Source organism: Strongylocentrotus purpuratus, unplaced genomic scaffold (genome assembly GCF_000002235.5).
Source record: "Strongylocentrotus purpuratus isolate Spur 01 unplaced genomic scaffold, Spur_5.0 spur5_scaffold_20, whole genome shotgun sequence".
NCBI classification, from domain to species: Eukaryota; Metazoa; Echinodermata; class Echinoidea; order Camarodonta; family Strongylocentrotidae; genus Strongylocentrotus; species Strongylocentrotus purpuratus.
In genome coordinates, this window is record NW_022145606.1 from 9527245 (window position 1) to 9548498 (window position 21254).

Sequence of the window (21254 nt, forward strand, 5' to 3'; positions counted from 1 at the left end):
GAAATTTGTACACCTGAAATTAAGTCCTTTGTAAATGTTTAATAGTACTTATATTATCAATCGTACAACTTCATAATTCTTGGGACCAAACATGGAAATGTTTATACCTGAAATTGATTCCATTGTTAATGTTATATAGTACTTGAATTATCAATCTTGTAACTTTATAATTCTTGGGATCATATATATGGAAATGTTTATACCTGAAATTAAGTCCTTTGTAAATGTTGTATAGTACTTGAATTATCAATCTTGTAACCTGATAGTTCTTTGGACCATCGACCTGTCAGGCCTTAGTAGGCTTTTAATGATGGTCCCTTTTGTTCTTCTTACTTTATATGAATTCAGTTAGTATACGCTGTATTTTACCTTGATATGCTTTGTATATATATATATTGTAAGGTACAATTAGGATTTGTGAGGTGAAACTCTTTATCTAATGATCTCCTACCTTGCATCTAAATAATATCTTACTTGTAATAATGACTTGATTAGACATCCTTTGTTTTCCGACGCTATTTCAATCTGCATTTCAACATACTAGTTTCACTTAAATAACTCAACTTATTAACTGACACCAATATACATATATTCATGAATTACATAATGGTTTAAATAATTACATAGCATTGCATTAATCAGTTACGAAGTATGTTTTCTTCTTCTGAATTGCTTTCTTAATCGAAAAGCTGTATTCTATTATACCAGTCTTCATGTTAACCCAAGGTACAATTAAGATTTGTGATTAGAAAGTGCACTTAATTCATTTGTATGCCTACACTTATATTTCTCACTTCAATTATATAATATGTATATACAGTGTATATGATACTTTACCCAACAACAGGGAATTTGTAGTTAAAAATGTATTATTCCATTAAACGTTCTTCTAATATTGTTCTGTTTATGTTATGATTGTCATGATTGTATATATTTTGTAGTTTTTAATCTACAAATCTGCAAATCTGTTAATGATTTTCGCAGGTCGTTCAATGGCCGCGACAAAATGTTATGAATATATAAAATGTAACTCATTTTTATTTCATTCATTACGACGTGAGGTATGTACTGTAAAAAAAATCACGGCATAGTTTATAAAGAAATAACAACTGGTAAAAACAAACAAAATTAGCAAAAAACACAAAACATTGCTATTGTGATATCCATTACCATGAATGAACTTTGCTTAACCTGTTTTTCGGTTTTTCTATTTGTGTTTGATTGGATGTTGCCAATATGTCTCTGTTAAAGATGATATACTAAGACGTTAGTTTACCTTAGGTTTTTGTGTAAATGACGTTACTCTTAATTCCTAACGACCTTTTTTTAACAAGAATTGCTGTTTATTTCAGAGCTTGCCACGAAACGTCATTTTGCACCAGTGTGTTCTCTTTGGAACATTTGAACATGGTACGTCTTACCAAACCGATCATAACTTTGTAGTTTTTAGTTAAGATTTATGTGAAATTATCAGAAATATTCGAAAAGACTGCTACAACATATTACTTTAATATAGATTGAATACTTTTTAAGATGTTGCCAATCACAATATCGTGGATTTTTGTTTGGAGGCACCCCGTATAATTATGATAAATCTTAAGTAACACTAGAGCTTACGACCGGTCGCCCTCTTCTGAGAACCACTGCTCGGCAGTCAGTTGTCAGAGATGGCAGAGAAGTATTTGGCAGTCTTTAGAAGGTTTACAGTGGTCAGCGGTTGGTCTCCGGAGCATTTTGGTCGGCTGGAGGTTTACGGCTGCTGCATCGAAAACCTTTTTCCGACCAAACAATCTGGTAGTGGAAAGGTTTTTCGACAGTTCTCAGACTGACTGCCGATTGCAGACTTTTATTTGCATATGCAAATTTGAATGGTTCCATTTTTGTTGGACGATCCTCACTAAATATTCCAAGTTCACCTCGGTAGTTTATATATGTATGTCACCAATTATGTCAAGACATTTTTTATAGAAAAGCTTTTTGTGTTGTACGAAGAAATAGCGCCTTTAGTTTCTAGTAATAGGTTAACGCATAAACATCATAATTATTTTATCAATTAGATTGCCAGCTTTTGATTAATGTTTATGACAATCTGTAGACATTCCGTTATCTAAATACTTTTGTATATTTTCTAAAATGGGAAATTGGAATAAGAAAACAAAAATGTAACTTGAATTATATAGATGGAATCGAATCTACTAAAGGTAAATACATGAAAGAAAACCATAACGTTTCTTTTTTCAACATTTGATAGGAATGATTTTAGAGAGAATGTTGAGTTCTGGGAAGAAGTAAAAAATAATTTGTGAGCGTTATCATTGTTATTATGCTAGGGTGGAAGAACATCAGATTAAACATGTTCCCTGAAAAGCATGGCTCTTCAAATGCCTTCATATTCTAAATATGACATGAAACATCATAAAAATCCAGGGACGTATTTTTACGCCACGTGTTCGTGTAGTCCCATATACATCATGCTTGTAACTTTGCCAAGATTTGGCCAAATTTCTTATCATTTTGATGATTCCAGAACCTTGCAATACACACGAATACTTATATACTAGATGATCAACCTTTCCTGATAGATTCCGCACCGTTTTTTTCACAATGCAATCACATGACCAGAACTCAACTTCATCTTTAAAGAGTTGAATAAAGTGGTATAAAGACCGATGACAATTTTGTGTATGGATGGGCATGTGCTTTGTCAAAGAATGGCGTAAATTTGAGAGAGAGAAAGAGAGAAAGAGAGAGAAAAAGAGAGAGAAAGAGAGAGAGAGAGAAAGAGAGAGAGAGAAATAGAAAGAGAGAGAAAGAGAGAGAAAGAGAGAGAGAGAGAGAAAGAGAGAAAGGGAAACTTGAACAGAAGAAAGGGGGATTTTAAAAAAATAAATAAACCGATCCGCCCCTTGATGATACGTCGATAGCTTAATTATGACTTTGGGCGCGCTAATTCCCGGATTTTTGGGGCTGTTATAATCTATTTTTGAAAATGTGTTCGTACTGTTCTCTTGACTCGCATGCATGCAGATACCAGACTTGAATATGGTGGACTAAACAATATGACATGAAGGGGAAAAAAGAGACTCTATTAAAGGTATAGGTAACTTTGCCTCTGATTCTTAACAAAATTCTGGATTTAGCTCATGTTGCAATCATAATTATAAACCTTTAGTTCATAAATGAATCCTATAACTTTTACAAGCCAATCGCATGTTTGATTATCAAGCCGATATTTAATATTGGAATTAACTTCCCAACGGTGTTTATAACACTACAGTCTATTGGGGTAAAGGTTTTAACTTTTTTTGAAACACTTCATGATCATTCTTAAGCGCCAATTTGTTTAGGGCTTCAATATTACACCATATCACAGACACACTGATAACACGTAAAGCCATGCAACTCAGATTTGTAAAACTGGAACATTTTAGAAATTGCATTTAATCTATGCCATTTCCAATCGAAGGAAAATCGTGAGTTTATGCAAAGGGTACTGAGACTATGATCGATGGGGGGGGGGGCGCTTAAGTGTCCTACTCGCAAAATGAAATAAAGATTTAGAAAGGCAACTGATTTAAGGAGCTAAGATGAGGACGGTCCAGCTGGCGTTTCCTCAAATCAACCCTCTCTTTTTCGCCCTCCTTCACCTTTTTCTCTTTTTATTATATTTTCGTTTTAAAGAGTTGAGTTCTGGTCATGCGATTGCATTGTGAAAGAAACGGTGTGGAACCGACCAGAAAAGGTTGATCATCTAGCATATAAGAATTTGTGTGTATTGCAAGGTTCTGGAATCATCAAAATGATAAGAAATTCGGCCAAGTCTTGGTAAAGTTACAAACACTTGCACAGAAAGATGTATATGGGACTACACGAACACGTGGCGTAAAAAGCCGGCCCCCGATTTTTACGATGTTACATGCATATTTAGAATATGAAGGCATTTAAAGAGCCATGCTTTTCAGGGAACATGTCTTAACTGGTGTTCTTCCATACTTGCATAATAAGGATGAGTAATGCTCACAAATTATTTTTCACCTCTTCCCAGAACTCAACTAGTTTAACTAGGAGGGATTATACCGCCCAGGGTGGTCACTGACAGGTGGCTAACTCATCAACTCAGCTCTCAATTAACATAAGAAGATGATCATGGGGACCAATGGTCATCGATTAGGCATATATTGTTTTCTATATAGAGGGAGCAATTAAGTAGCTACAAGTAGGACAGTGTGGCTTTAAATAGATTTGTCCACCTCTCGAGGCCTGGGGGAGGGGGAGTGATCGACGCTCCTCGTGTAGGCTAGCCCCTCCCCTCGATCTATACCTACGCCACTTGGTCATGCTTTTGGCCCTGCCTTTACACACTGATTCAGTCATATCATAAGTAAATTACAACGTAGGCCTATATTAAATGAATTCATATAAAATAAGGAGAATAAAATGGACCATCATTTAAATCCTATTGAGGCCTGACAGCATGATGGTCTAGATAAAGATGAGAAAAAGTAAGGTAGAACAATTGTGTTTGCATGGGTATCAAATTGAAAATTTAATTAGAAACGACTTAATTAGTGGGAAAACGTTGACACTAATTGTATTGATAAGAAAATAACAGATATGATTTAAGTTTTCTTTTAAATTGATTTAGAAGCGGGATTCTCTTGATGAAAGGACAATGAATTCCTTAAAACACTTCAAAAAATGGTGCATTGATTTTTAGAGAGGACTGGATGTTACTTTCCTATTTTTGGAAGTTATGCTACGAGTTTTATAATCATGGTTTGAAGAAAATTTGAGCCTCAAATACATACGGAGGAAAACTACAATTAAAATAGCGGTGTACAATTTTGAAAGAATTTTAAACTTTTCTATATTTTGAACAGTATTGGTAGAGATGGAGAGTACAACTTGCATTACAACAAAATAATGCTATATATTATTGTCTTTCAGTTTAGTGGGATGATATACCGGTGATTAGACCATGAAAAGCTTCAGTCTCTCTATATCGTCGATTCTTCCACTGAGACTACGTCTGTATAAATTGGGGAATGTCAACAAATGTTAGTTTTATTAAAGATATGACCCATATCAGACGGTTATTTCTGTCCAACCGGTGATATACTTGCCCCCACAGAATTATACACAAACTAGGAGAATATTTGCACTACTTAAAACTTTATACAAACATTGTTGATATACGAATCCCATGATAAGTGCTGATCAATATACCCCAATTAATAATTAATTTTGACAGAAGGGTCATTATAAATTAATTATTAATGTTGAGAGAAGCATCACTTTTGACAGGACTTTCGGCTGTAGGCCTAGTAGATCTACTACGTATGCCACGTACAGTCTAGTACGTACGTAACTGGAGTAATATGTCCCAGCATTTGAAGCACATTGCCATTGTGAAAAAAAAGTAAACACGGACTCACGGAAGCTTCTGCTTGCATGCTCGCATATTGTTATAAAGGTAAGACCATATTAGCATAATAGCATTGTAACCATACGTAGGTCTTATGTATTTCATGCATTATATCCTAACTGCTTCCTTCTGGATTCAACTTAATTGCATAAGAATGGAAGAACATTATAGACTCGAAATAGACAACATTAAGATCTGGCAGTCCCGTACCATCATAACTGTGTATGGTTGCCTACTATTGGGCGACACTGCACTCGGCCTCGGCACTGTACTGTGAGCCAGGCCAGACAGACAAGAGAGTGATCACAAGAAGAGACGACATACATTTAACGCAAAACTTTAAGTAAAGTTTGTAAGATTTGGCCTACTAATGTAAATAAGAAAGTTTTGTAAAAATGTAGATGTTTGATATGGACTTGTTTATTTTTAATTCACACTTCTTAAACTTTAATTTTAAAGACTTAAAAAACATGGTTTGGACTTTGGTATTTAATGTTATAATTATATTACTATATATTTGTATTAAGCATGTTTAGGCACTTTTTTAGCCAGGCAACTTACTAGTAGTCAAGAGAAACCATTTTGGGCAAGACAGTCTTGCTACTTTATACACCAATTTAGATTTAGATGGTGGAATTCAATCTAGAAAATCAATTACCCATATGATATTGTACATGTGTGTTTCTCTCTTTTTTTTTTAAATACACAGATTGTTCATGGAAAGTGTTCCCATCATCGAGCAATATAATGGCTGATGGATTTGATGCTGGGATGGTGAGTAGAATATATCTACTTCTACTTCATAAAACAAAATGGTCCCATGCTCAACATCAGCTCGTTCCCTTCTCATTCCCAAAGCCCCAAAGCAGGCTGGCTTCAAATCCTTTCAATCCATTGCCCCACACATATGGAACAAAATCCCTGCATTTGTAGAAATAGTACTTCACCTTTCTTTTAAAAAAAACATCTGAAAACATACCTCTACGATTCATCTTCATTTGTTGATTGTCTGAGGGACAGCACCTTGTATCCTCTGGAAAAGATGCTATATAGATCCAATTATCAATATTATTAGTCTCATACTAAAATGTTGATTTGGCTGTTATGCTTTCATTAACTTCTAAAAGACAATGTTGGAAAAAACATCTCTGTCTTGTTTGTCTTCCCCAGAAAATCAGCAATGTCCTTTGGCAAGTCATGAATCTACATTTGCCACTCAATACCTAAGAGAGAAATGGGGACCTGGTAGGATGACTAAGCATTTGTGTTAGTAATTGCCATATGCCCTCAGGGTGGTAGGAATACTCCCCAGGGAGTGGAGATGGTTCATATTGTGCGTGAAAGAATCCGATGACCGGGGTAATGATATCTATATAGCACTAAGGGATTCTATTCCGTATAAAGCGCTATATAAGTCCAGATTGTTTTTTCATTATTATTATTCCCTAGGTGGTGGAGAGCTCCAGGAGAGCCTTTGACGCAGGCAAGACAAGATCGTATGAAGCGAGAATCACACACCTACATAACCTGAGACGGATGATCGCAGAGAACAAGCAAGCGTTTGTTGATGCTTTATACAAAGACCTCAGGAAGGTAAATAAACCCTCCCAGCAAGGCTCCACACTATACATGTTGTTGGATTTTTTTTTTCTGTAAGAAATCTGAATATGACCTTTTTAAACAAAAACATTTATAGGTCTGAAAATAAGATCTTCTGAAAATAAGATATTTTTTGGTTTCGCGTATGAGAATGATATATGGGAATCGATCTTCCATGGCAGATGCATATTATTAAAAACACAGATTTAGAATAGATTTTTAAACAATAGAATGTGTCCATAATAACCTTTTATAGGGACTGAGTTGTAAATTCTAATAAGTATTTATGTATATATCCAAAATGTTGAAAATTAATGAAATTTACCCAATTGACTTCGAATCTCTCTCTTTCTCTCTCTCTCTCTCTCACTCTCTCTGTCTGTCTGTCTCTCTCTGTCTCTCTCTCTCTCACACACTCTCTCTCTCTCTCTCACACTCTCTATCTCTCTCTCTCTCTCTCACACTCTCTCTGTCTCTCTGTCTCTCTCTCACACACACTCTCTCTCTCTCTCTATCTCTCACGTTCTCTTTCTCTCTCTCTCTCTCTCTATGTCTCACGCTCTCTCTCTCTTGCTCTCTCTCACACTCTGTCTCTCTCTTGCTCTCTCTCACACTCTGTCTCTCTCTTGCTCTCTCTCACACTCTGTCTCTCTCTTGCTCTCTCTTTCCACTCTCTTCATTTTTGCTCTTCCTCTCTCTCTCTCCGACTCTTTTCTCTGTATGTATTTCTCCTCTTCGCACACAGCCCGAGTTTGAAGCCGTCACCTTTGAAGTAGACTTCTGTCATAATGATTGTGTCCTAGCCATCAATGAACTCAAACAATGGATGAAACCAGAGAAGGTAGTAGTGATAGTAGTAGCAGTGGTGGTGGTGGTGGTGGTGGTGGGGGTGGTGGTATCGGTAGTAGAATTCATAAGCATTGACTTTGAGGTAAACTTAAGTCTCAATGTGTTTTTATCTTCTATGAATTCAAACAATAGATGAAACCGGAGAAGATAGTACAGTCTATAAGTCTAAATGATATAAATCATTAACAAATGTTTGTTGTTTGTTTTTTACATGGAAAACTCTCCCATGCTTTTAACAATCATAGAATTATAGGAATTATCACTTTCAGAAATTAGTACTTCTTAATATCACACCTTTCTTAGAGATTACAGGTATTTCATCTCCACGATTATAATTTTAATGTTGATCACTTTTAATAAGCATTTTATGTGCTTTTCATGATCCTCACACTTTAGATATCTCATTATATAGGTTTGCATTTTGAAGATTAAATAGTATTGTTTTGATCTTGATGAGGAAAAAAATGAATGAAATGAAATGTCCTTCCTAACTGATTCCCAACCCTGTACCCAATAGAGTAACGAAGCTGTGACGTCATAAAAATCTATTTTTAGAATTTCTAAATTTTTTCTTCATTTTCCGAAAGAACATCAAAAATAATGTCCAAATGTCGAAAACCAATTGAATATGTTAAATATTGGCTGAGATATGACCATCTGAATAAAGATACTCCCTATAGGAACTCAGTGTTATATGCTCTGGCTCCTAATGGTTAGGAGCCAGAGCATATAACACTGAGTTCCCATAGGACATATATTCATTCGGATGGTCATAACTCGGCCAATATTTAACATATTCAATTGGTTTTCTACATTTGGACATTATTTTTGGTGTTCTTTCGGTATATGAAGAAAAAAATTGAGAAATTCTAAAAATAGATTTTTGATGACGTCACACTTCACCACTCTATGCTATACCTTAACATCATGGCATCCCTATCCCTATCCCTAAATAAATTCCGAGAAACTGCAGCCCTAGACCAGTAACGGACCACTATTTCCCAAACATTCTCTTGCGACATGAACTGCTCTATTATCTTTTCTCTTTTTCCCATAGGTTGCTATCCCCTTTGCAGGAGTTGGCAAACAGTGCTACATCCAGAGAGACCCACTAGGAGTGGTGCTAATTATCGGAGCCTGGAACTATCCCTTTCAGTTGCCTATACACCCACTCATAGGAGCCATAGCGGCAGGTGAGACGATTAGGCCTAAAAAAAATGATGTTGTGTTGCCCTTTAGGTGCCAGAACCTGGGTTGGTCGGTCAGATATCATTTTCTTCTCTTTATTCTTTTTTCCCTCAATGCCCCCAAATCTCTCTGGCTTCTAGCTAGTGCAGCGATATATACACGTACACGAGGCCGGGGTATATTTTTTTAGGCTAACAGGATTAAGAAACGAGGGCAGAAGACGAAAGAAAATTTGGGAATAATTTGTTGACTTCGTTCATTTATATCCAATTTAAACCAACAAAAATATTTTATTAAACTTTTGTTCTTCTAAAACACTGTTTAATTTTTATTAAAAAGCCGACAGTAGATTTTAAGATTTTTGAATCGGTTGCAAAGGGCAATGCAACATCTTTTTTGTTATGCCTTAAAGGCCCTTTTACACTTTCACGGATCGCATCACGGATCATCCGGGATCTTAATCCGGGGTGTTCCGGCGTGCGACACCACGATTTCTTCTCGATGCCGGTGTGGATATGTTCCGAATTTGGTGTATACACGGGCAAGTAAGGTGTCTCCACGGACAGACAAGGTAGCAACGCGGACCACGCCGGAAACGCATATGGAGCTAAGACGGATTTCAAGGAAGAGCACGGAGGCTACTGGGTGCTGGGCTACGGTCCTTACACGGAGGTGTACGTTGTCTAATGGGATATCTCCGGAATGTTGACGGGTGACTTGAGCATGCAAAACAAACAATAACACTGTGCCACATTGTATGTACCTTGGCACCATGAATTTGTATGATCTAATGCAAGTTAACATTTAATATTTCTTTAATCTTAAGTATGTTAAATATTAATTTAAATTATTTTTATGCGCCTTGAGCATCTCTAGAGATGGATATGTTGCGCTTTATAAATATTGTTATTATTATTATAATTATTATTATTTGATATACGGAATTTCAAACCCGGATGAAACTGGTGTTAATACGGACCTCCCGGTGTCTACACGGACTGTCCCGGATGTATTCGGCGGCTACACGGAGGTACACGGTGCCTACAGGGAAGAGGACGGATTGTCTCATCCGTGAACTCCGGGATGAAAAATTAAGCAAGCTTAATTTTTTCCCCGGATATGCCGGTACGCCAAGGATCACGCCGGATGCCTCCCCGGTGTATACACGGTAATGCCTGAGATAACACGGATGATCCCGGAGCGACGATCCGGGATGATCCGTGATGCGATCCGTGATGCGATCCGTGAAAGTGTAAAAGGGCCTTAAAGAGAAAAAGAGACTGGCATTATAGGGAGCTCAAAATATTAAAGATAATTTATGACCAAACTATAAGTTTCTATAAAATATACTGGTAGGCAATTCAGTATAATCGCGTTGTGGTCCTAATTTTTGTGCTTTCTGGTCCTAATTATTAAAGCAATGATCTAACTTGTATGATCATCGGTTGTAATATTGAAGAGTTTAAAAAAAAAAATCAAAGTTGTCTTCTCTGTTTTATCTCTAGGTAATACAGCTGTTATCAAACCATCTGAAATAAGCCCAGCGACTGCTAAACTCTTTGAAGAACTCTTTCCCAAGTACATGGACAGTGTGAGTATTACATCATTCAGTGGCAACCAATAAAAAAAAGAAACAGATATGGGGGTAGGATTGCAGTTTTTATTTGATTCAATTTTATTGAATTCATTTCTTTCTCTTTGTTTTGTTTATCCAAAATGGCAGATTACAACATAATCATGATATATCTCATTAGTACATAATCAAAGTATTAAAGGTAAAGACCAGTTATGGTCATGCGATTGCATTGTGAAAGAAACGTTGTGGAATCGATCAGAAAAGGTTGATCATCTAGCATCTAGCATCTGCAAGGTTCTGGAATCATCAAAATGATAAGAAATTTGGCCCATTCTTCGTAAAGTTACAAGCACTATACACAGAAAGATGTATATGGGACTACCCTATATCTCTCACAGACCATGAGAGAAACAAATTTACCAAATATATGAATTAGTAGGCGGTTTCCCGGCAAACTTTTATCATGTATTAGTCAAAACATATTCTTTCACATGATTGATAATGAGAGCTTCCATTTCATTTTTTGAAATTGGGGCATTTCCAATACTGGTCTTTACCTTTAAAAGTACTTACATTCTCACTGATATTAACATAAAATAGTAATGAAGAAGAATCGCCACATATTAAAGCTAATAATAATTAATAATGATAGGCATTACTATAGGAGGACAAAGCTAAGCTTGAAGGGGTGGTATTCCTTTATTAAATTTAATCATTCCTGTATACAAAAATGATGTTTGGGTGGGAGTGACATGAGATGTATGAGAAGATAACAGGAGGAGACGGTAAATAGAGCGTGAAACGGTGATGGCTGTGATGAAGAGATAAAGAGAGGGGTGAAAGTGCAGGAAGTACAAATTTAGTTGGAGGACAATTTATGTCTTCTTTTTTGTTTAAGGTTTAAAACCGCATAATACACAATTCTAATTCCAAACATAAACATCATTCCAAATTCTTAGGTACACTGTAGCTCTAACATGTAGGCCTATTGCCACAAAAGACGTATTTAGACCATAATTGTTGGCTATGGTGGTGCATCAATGGTAATAATGCCAACAAAGACTTATGGAAAATAATCTAAATTTGAAACACTGACCAAGACTATTGAATTTGTGAGATATTGACATTGTAGAGAAGCACCAAGAGGCTATCATCATCATTATTAAAGAGTATAATCCAATTTGTCTGCAATTTAGTTTCACTATAAATTCTTTTGACTCTTGTTTGCTTACAGAGCTGTTTCCCAGTGATTAATGGTGATGCCGTTGTGACGACGGCCCTTCTAGAGCAGCGGTTTGATCATATCTTCTATACTGGCAACAGCACGGTAGGGAAGATTGTACAGACGGCTGCGGCTAAACATCTTACTTCGGTTACTCTGGAACTGGGAGGAAAGTGGTAAGATGGATGAGTGGGTGGATGGATGGATGGATATGTGGATGGATGGATAGAGGGATACAACAACAGATTCGTGGAGAGATGGATAGACAGATTGATTGGTGGTTGGATAGATAAATGTAAGTTGGTCTAGCGGTAAGACCACTTGGTCAGCTCTCTGTCTTTGCCTACAAACTGACCCAAGCCGACTACAGTTCAAAACTTTTGGATGGTAAATTTTGAAGATTGGTGAGCAGACGTTAATAATCATATCTGATTCACATATGTTTGTTAAAACCCAGATACACACAAATTGTAAGGATGAAGAGAGGGATTAAAGGATCATAGAATGTCTTGATTGATACATGGATAGATATTTTTGTTATATTTTTTATTGAAATATATTTAATCAGGATATACATTGTAGATACAAAATCTGTTTTACATGCTGGTCCCGAACAGAAAAAAAATCTAATACACGTAAATATAAATAATGAAAATCACCAAAGCTCACAAGCAAAAATAAAAACAGTATAAAACTAACAAAAGAATAAGACGCATTAGATAGATGGATGGACGTAGAGATGGCTGATTAAGCGACAGATACATGGATGGATGTATTGTGTATGGGTTAGGTGATGGATAGGCTGTTAATCACAAGTGATATCTATTGTCTATACTGTCTTCATTACCAATACCACTGTTCCCTCAACAGCCTCCTCTACATTGGCTCCAACTGTGACATTGATGTTGCCATCCACCGCACCGCTTCAGCCAAGTTCTACAACTCTGGCCAAACCTGAGTTGTACCGGAATTCAATACTGGACCCCATTTCAAACTTATAAATCTATTCCCTCAACAGCCCCTTCTACATTGGCTCCAACTGTGACATTGATGTTGCCATCCATCGCACTGCTTCAGCCAAGTTCTATAACTCTGGCCAGACCTGCGTTGCGCCTGACTTCATCATCTGCCACAGGGACCAGACGGACAGGGTGGTCTCGAGCCTGAAGAAGGCGCTCAAGGAATTCTTTGGTGATAACCCCAAGAAGTCCAAAGACTACGGCAGGATGGTCAACGTCAGGCATTTCAAGTGAGTCACAGGTATTTGTCCATCCCCCCCACCTTCCTTAATGTGATTAAGTTATGATAAAACATCAATAATTCTCGATTTCGTTTTTTCTGGGACGCACTGTAAATATCTTTGCATACTCCTCTCCAGACGTGTTTGCGCCCTCCTAGACGGACAAGAGATAGTGATCGGAGGAGAGTCTGATGAAGATGATCTCTACATCGCACCCACTGTGGTCGTTAATGCCAAGGATACAGACAGGATCATGCAAGATGAAGTAAGAATCAGTTCATATGGTGGTTATCCTCAAGTTGGCAAGAATTTATTTGCACTTTATAATTATGTCCTTTGTTTATCACTGGGTTCTTTTTTCTCTCTCTATCCACTTTAATCCTTTCTCTTTTTCCGTTTTGTCGCTTAGATAACCCTCTTTTCTCTTCTTTCTTTTTTCCTGTTTCTAATTTATTTATCTCTTGCTATCCTTTTCCTATTTTATTTAAATTACTCTGACTTTTTGTTACTACTTTTTGTACCATACATTTTAATATTTGTTATTTGGTTATATTTTCATATGTATACTCCTTTCATTTTATTATTCTTGCTATTTTCTTACTTTATTGTTGTTGTTTTATTTGTCATTATGTTAATATGATTTGTGTTACATCAATCTTGACCTTTGAGAGGTGTGTATAAATGTATTGTCATCACTATGAATGTGTCAAAACTGCCGGAAGAAAATCAGCTGTCCGTGCTTTGGCATAGCATTTCAAAATTTGTGCGACTCGGATTAGAATTTCTAGAACCCGTTTAACAACCAGATCATTTTTACCCCTTCTAAATTGATACTTTTATTTTATTGTTGTATAAATTCAAGAAGGAATTGTGGACTGGTTGAATTAAGGCCTTTGATTAAAGCTTGAATATGTCACACTCTCAAGAAACATAAATCAGGACAAATAAATTAATAGATAGCACAGTGCAAATGCCTCTTGTTATTATTGAGGTCTCTCTTTATAAAGTTTTCTCATGTTTATTTGGGAAAATTTGTTAGACTAGCCCTTATATATCATTTTGATGTGATTAATACATTTTAGATTTTTGGTCCTGTTTGGCCTATCTTGAACCTGGATAGTGCAGAGGAAGCCATTCGTTACATCAATAGCAGGTTGATATGATAATTTATATTTTACAAGTTTGGCAACATTTTAAAAATTCTTTAGTGGAGCTAGGCTTTTCTAGCAAAATTTAAATGTGACTAAAAGAATATTCATGAAGAGCAAATATACTTAAAGATTGCATTTTGTTGTTTAAAAGAATAATACAGAAGATTTATTGTTTTTTTTTACCTGGCTGCTAAAAAAGAAAACACTTCAATGCTTGTAAATAAGCAACCAATTGAACGAAGGAGAAGTCTTTTTCAAGAGACTTGGTAATGAGGATTAATGCCTTACCATAGGACACAAGCATTTTGTCTAGGTTTCGAACCCCAGACCTCCAAGTTAGAGACCACTGCTCTGCCTGTAATCCATCGCGTCTTCTCAACAATTGAAAAAACAAGAATACATTTAGATGTCATATTTTATAAGGGGTAATAAACCAATTGACTGAACAAAAAGGAAAAATAATGACGTATTCAATTCAATTCAATTCAATTCTTTTTATTTATTCAAAATCGCAAGAATACATGAAAAAAAAATTTAGTCACACATTGTACAAATACGTAATGTGTATATTGAAAACTATATCGTCGTGTTTATAATCATAGAAGAACCATCAAAATAAAAGATAGACAAGATAGAAATATTCTTATATTCTGGTATTACACATTGACAATGATGAAAAGGATAGGACATCAGGAGTAAATTAATAAATAATGAGGGTCGATGAATAATTTTTTTTTCTTCTTCTTACAGGGAGAAGCCTCTTGCTCTGTACGTCTTCTCCAGTGACAGGGGTGTCATAGATCAATTCCGTAACCAGACCTCGAGTGGGATGTTCAGCGGCAACGAGTGCTTCGTACAGGGAGGGGGTAAGCCGAGTTTGCTTTTATAATGCAGTCTTTGCAATTAATGAGACTTGACGTCGGTCTGAGTCGACTCCAGTCCTTTATTCAGACATGATCAGTACACTGAATGGATACTTGCTGTATTTTTGCACTTATTTTCAACACACCTTTTAATGGTTAAAGCCCCACTGCACTATTTATAGCTACTTGCACCCTCTATATAGCAAACAATGCCTAATCGGTGCCTGTTGGTCACACATGGTCCCCTTTTTCTCATGTTAATTGAGAGTTGATTGGATGAGATAACCACCTGTCAGTGACCTCGCCATGTGGTCTAATCCCTCCTGGCCAAAATAGTGCAGATACGCTTTAAATGAAAGTGCTCATCCAAACGTGAAAGTTCAAAACTTGATCTTAAAGAGAGGGTTGAGTTCTGGGAAGAGGTGAAAAATAATTTGTGAGCATTACTCATTCTTATTATGCAAGTGTGGAAGAACATGAGTTAAGACATGTTCCCTGAAAAGCATGGCTCTCCAAATGCCTTCATATTCTATATGCATGTAACATCGTAAAAATCGTGGGGGGGGGGCGGCTTTTTACGCCACGTGTTCGTGAAGTCCCATATACATCCTTCTGTGCAAGTGTTTGTAACTTTACCAAGACTTGGCCAAAATTTCTTATCATTTTGATGATTCCAGAACCTTGCAATACACACAAATTCTTATATGATAGATGATCAACCTTTTCTGGTCGGTTCCACACCGTTTCTTTCACAATGCAATCGCATGACCAGAACTCAACTTCATCTTTAAGTGGTGTTGGTAGAGTACTAATTTTCTTCGATTTTATTATATACAATAAAGAGTGTCCACTTTCTTTTCTTGTTTTGCTGAGTGTATATTCCTTTCTCGTTTTCAGTTGAGACTCTGCCATTTGGAGGCATAGGGAACAGTGGCACAGGGAATTATCACGGCAGGTTCACATACGAGGCTTTCTCGCATCGCAAGGCATGTATGGTAGACCCCATGTACACCGTATCTGAACTGGTCCGAAGGTGGGTGATAATGATTTTATTTTATTTTATTTTATTTATTTTATTTATTTTTTTTTTTGTGCAGATGTTTCTGCATTTATTGATAAATCAAATATAAAACATTCAAATAATAATAATAGTATACAATATAATTGATTTACATAAAGAGTTACAACTTAAAAACACACAAATAAAATGCATATATATATATATATATATATCATTGAAAGCTTGAAAGTATGGAGGTAAGTTAAAATAATCCAGATAAATGCAGAGGCCAACTATCATAAGCAAGAATGATGTAGAGCAAAGGAGAATAATGTGTAATTCCATGGCTGCAAAACATAACATAAAGGATACTGTTTTAAAGCCCCACTGCCCAACTTATAGCTACTTGCACCCTCTATATAGCAAACAATGCCTAAGTGGTGACCCTTGGTCCCCCATGGTCCCCTTTTTCTTATGTAGTTAATAGAGAGCTTATTTGATGAGATAACCACCTGTCAGTGACCATGCATGGAGGTCTAACCCCTCCCAGCCAAACTAGTACAGATAGGCTTTAAAGAGGAACCAATAACTTTCTAATAATGATACTAAACAAAGTGTTATATTCAATCAAACTTGAGTTTCCAAACTATTTTTGAGGGGTTTATTACATGTATCTTCGATCCCAAATTAATGTTAGGAATTAGGCTATTATAACAAATTGACAGGAGAACAGTAATCGCTGGAACATGTGTAGTAGAGGTGTCGTGGACGAGTGGATATGTCACCGGACTGTCGATCACAAGGTCCGCGGTTTGAGTCCCGCCGCAGCACTAATGTCCTTTGGCAAGATATTAATCTACAATTGCCACACTCGACCCAGGTGAGATAAATGGGTACCTCGTAGGATTATTCCTTGAAATGCACTGTGCGCTGAGATTTACGATTGCCGGAGCTAAAGCTAGGTTAATAATTTCCAAAGTTCTTTGGAAGTGCATAGAGATGTATAATGTGATACACGCTATACAAGAACCAAATATTATTATTTTTATTGTACAGTTCACCTGCTTTTCATACACAAATGCAATAAACCCATTTCACCAGCTATAGGAACCCTATAATTACATCCTGCAGCAAATATCATACAACTTTGTTTACTTTCTTCCAACTCAAGAATTCAACATACATGTATTTGCGGTTTCTCGTTTCAACCGTTACTACGCCCCTTTCATAAGACCATAAGACATCTATCGTTTCATGTCGAAGCATGAATCAAACAAACTCATGTTCTGCGTTCCACTCGATGATAATAAAATATAATAATAATCTGTTATTGCATAGCATCCCTATGCAATTCCAAAGAGCTTTGGAAATGATTACCCTACCTTTAGCTCCGGCAGCCGTTATCAGCACACAGTGCATGTCAAGAAATAATCCTACCAGGTACCCATTTACCTCACCTGGGTCGAGTGTGGCAAATGTAGATTAATGTCTTGCCAAAGGACATTAGTGCAGCGGGTGGATTCGAACCCTGGACCTTGTGATCCACAGTCCGGGTGACATATCCACCGTACATACCACCAAGGCGTTTGTGGTCATCTTCTCAACACCTTCTCACCCTCAATCATGGAGCCACAAAAACCTATGGTGACAGGCATTTGCATGTGGTGGACCAAAACTTTGGAACGCTCTCCCAGTGTCGCTACGCTCCATGACTGATGTTGACGTTTTTAAGAGAGCGCTGCAAACTCACCTTTTAGATGAATGCTTCGAGTAATTATTATGTGAACGTACATTGTACATTGTAAAGCGCTTTGAGAGGGCCTTCGGTCCTGAAATGCGCTATAAAAGAACAGACTATTATTATTATTATTATTGACTGCAACATCTCTATAAGAATAGAGTATCTCTATGACTTTTTTCTTCCTTCAGGTTATTCTACGCACCATTCACGGATCGTAAGACATCCATCATTGCCTGGGCACTGAGAAAGAAACTCAAGAATAGGACCATGTCTATGTTCCTTCGAGTGGCCGTAGTCGTGGTGCTACTAGCTGTGCTTTACAAGGTAATTCATTGATTATGCATTTAATAGATGAAGAATGAAGAAGACAAGAGAAGAGAAGGAGGAGGAGAAGAAAAAGAAGAAGAAGAAGAAGAAAAAGAAAAAGAAGAAGGAGAAGGAGGAGGAGGAGGAGAAGAAGAAGAAGAAGAAGAAGAAGAAGAAGAAGAAGAAGAAGAAGGAGAAGGAGGAGGAGGAGGAGGAGAAGAAGAAGAAGAAGAAGAAGAAGAAGAAGAAGAAGAAGAAGGAGAAGGAGGAGGAGAAGAAGAAGAAGAAGAAGAAGAAGAAGAAGAAAAAAAGAAGAAGAAGAAGGAGAAGGAGGAGGAGGAGAAGAAGAAGAAGAAGAAGAAGAAGAAGAAGAAGAAGAAGAAGAAGAAGAATGAGGAGAAGGAAAAGAAGAAGAAGGAGTAGAAGAAGAAGAAGAAAAGGAATTGGTCAAAAGAAAAGAAGAAGAAGGCAAATAAGAACACGGAGAGGATAAAGGAAGAGAAGAAGAAAGAAGATACATGTTCCATTAAAGAATTTCTATGGAATGCAATTTCCATGAATTATGATAATCAATGATAAGAGATTTGCACCAAATTCCATAATTGCAGTATTATGTCTTTCTCATCTTCTCTCTTATTTTCTTTACAGGTTTTTCTATCTTAATGGCCAGTCTTCATGCAATGGAGATGAGCAAGAATATCACATTCTTCTTCTTGTTTCCCTTGCAAACTCTAAAGGTGGTTACAACACATGAAATGTGCAATTAAACAATCTCAGATCAGACCGTTTTAGGTTGCAAGATTAACCTGAAGGCGACGTCTGAACAAAATAATTCCTGAAAAATTGAACTTTCTGCAAAATGATTAAGATTGTTATGATCAAATCATATAAATTGCTTGTATAGATGCAGTTGTCTTCTTTGTGTATACATTGTTTGATGTGATTATCTGAAATAATAGATTTGTGTAAAATTATGTCGTTTTAATTTAATGCTTCCTTTCTCAGTCACGTTTCTCTCTCTCTCTCTCTCCCTCTCTTTTCCCTCCCTCCAGGCCTCCCCTCAACTCTTTGTCTCTTTCTTTCTATGTATTACATCTTGTTCTCTCTGTCTCTCTCTCCCTAATTGTGGCATTATAAACATTAATGACTTACCGTAGTAATATATCCTTTGATGTATTGCCTGATTCAAGCTCTAGAAGGGATATCAGCTTGTTAAAGTCATGAGATATATATTGAAATCTTAGATGTGGTCAGTAATGAACCCATTTGATATTTCATTCCTGTTTTCACGAAGTGACGGTAGTGAGGAAAATCTGCATTCACATTGTATGCAATTTTGTTTGTTTGTTTGATTGATTTTATTTCTGCGTTCAAAAATATACAAATTCAAAGTCAAAGTACAAAATTTCGAACAATAACAAATACAATGAATACAATGTTTACAAAAGTAATTGAATGAAAAATCATGTACAATTATATCATTCGATAAACATGTACGAAGCATACAATAACATAAGAAATATAAAATATTTTCAATAAATTAGAGAGGTAATTTGGAACGCAGGAGACCACCATCGTGAGCGGTTAGGCTGGAGATGGATGGCGGCCTCATTCACTACCGTCACTTCGTGAAAATAGGGACGATTTGTTTATATATGTCACTCATCACTACAACTCTCTCTGTTATGATACATGCAATTATAATAATCTTTATTTTTATATATCTATTTTTTTAATGAGCAAATTGATTATAAATCAATCCTTAATTGTTTGTCTTGGAAGGCAGGGATATTGGGGAAATAGGCAGGTGATAGTTTGAATACAATTGGATACAGTCAAACCTGCTTTATAATGACCACCTGTCTACAAAGACCACTTTTTTTTTTTTTGCCTTGAAAATTGTTTCTCATTGAAACATGTACTAAAGGAACCTGTCCTTAAAGACCGTAATTATGTAAAGCTTCATTCTTAAATGAATTGATGGCTATTGTTTTGTGCCGATCTGCATGTGTGGCAAACAAGTGACTGGTGCCTTTTGGCAATGGTGGCAAACAAAGGGTTAAAATATTTATGCATGTTTCAGTGGGCCATCCTTACCGTGTACTAATTGTGAACTGGCGATACTTCAACTCATGAAATAGTGGCGATATGTTGTAGATAAGAAATATGTTTGTGAGCACAACCAGAAAGTAGCATAAAAATTTCATCAAACGAGTTTGGTTTAATCCATTTGTAGAAGCATATACCCAAACTTTCACATTATAAACACTTATTGTATGAACACAACTGTGCTGTATTATTTTCAGGGTATTTTACAACTCTAAAATCATTGATTGAAGAAGAAAAAATAAACATACAATGGTGCAATATTTGTCCCTGAGACGATTGTCCACTGGTGCATTTTGGCAAACGTATTAGGGTTGAAATTTATTGTTAGGTATGCATTTGGGATGTAGATTGGGATTGGGGTTAGGTATAGTGTAGGGTCCTTGGCCCTGTTTCATAAAAATTGTTATCAATAACAAATTTGCTCTCAGCCAATCAAATGAAATGATTTCAGTAGCTTATAACAGTTATTGTGACTTGTTATTGATAACAAGTTTTATGAAACAAGGCCAGATGTAGAGCAATTGTCTCGGAGGCATGGTCTGTACAACTTAGTACAACATATTTATAGGATTTTTTTAGAGGAAACTATCCCAGTGTGCCAAAATATATGGCGTACTTCTTACAGAATAATAATAACATTATTTTAAACTTAATGAAATCAAGATTTTGTAATAAATGTCATGTTGTTGGAATGTAAAATTGTATACATGTATCATTTATTCTAATTATGTTTGTTTTTAGAAATGCTACATTTCAAACGTTGTTTTGTATTAAGCAAAAGATTATGCAATAAAGATATGTAATTGGCATTTTTAAAGGTCACATCCTGAAGAAATGCATTTAATGCCAACTTTAATGATGTAATGTCATGAGCACTGAAAGATGGGCCTGGGCACTATACAAGTAGCCACTATTATTAGTAGTAGTATTATTTACATGTTAGTGTATTATTGTTTTTATTCTAATTTTGTTAACTTTTACAATT

General features: G+C 36.2%; 1 protein-coding gene across 1 annotated transcript; it reads left to right on the forward strand.

Annotated features, from left to right (window-relative positions):
* The first annotated feature begins 5392 nt into the window (after positions 1 to 5392).
* LOC105445554 (aldehyde dehydrogenase, dimeric NADP-preferring) lies at positions 5393 to 19203 on the forward strand. The gene is made up of 14 exons (XM_030992721.1): positions 5393 to 5473; positions 6135 to 6199; positions 6875 to 7018; positions 7770 to 7865; positions 8931 to 9066; positions 10567 to 10652; positions 11872 to 12035; positions 12878 to 13108; positions 13238 to 13364; positions 14182 to 14252; positions 15001 to 15116; positions 16011 to 16146; positions 18043 to 18178; positions 18809 to 19203. Exons 1-14 carry the CDS (start codon positions 5452 to 5454, stop codon positions 18821 to 18823), a joined length of 1545 nt encoding a protein of 514 aa, XP_030848581.1. The 5' UTR covers positions 5393 to 5451; the 3' UTR covers positions 18824 to 19203.
* Positions 19204 to 21254: the final 2051 nt, after the last annotated feature.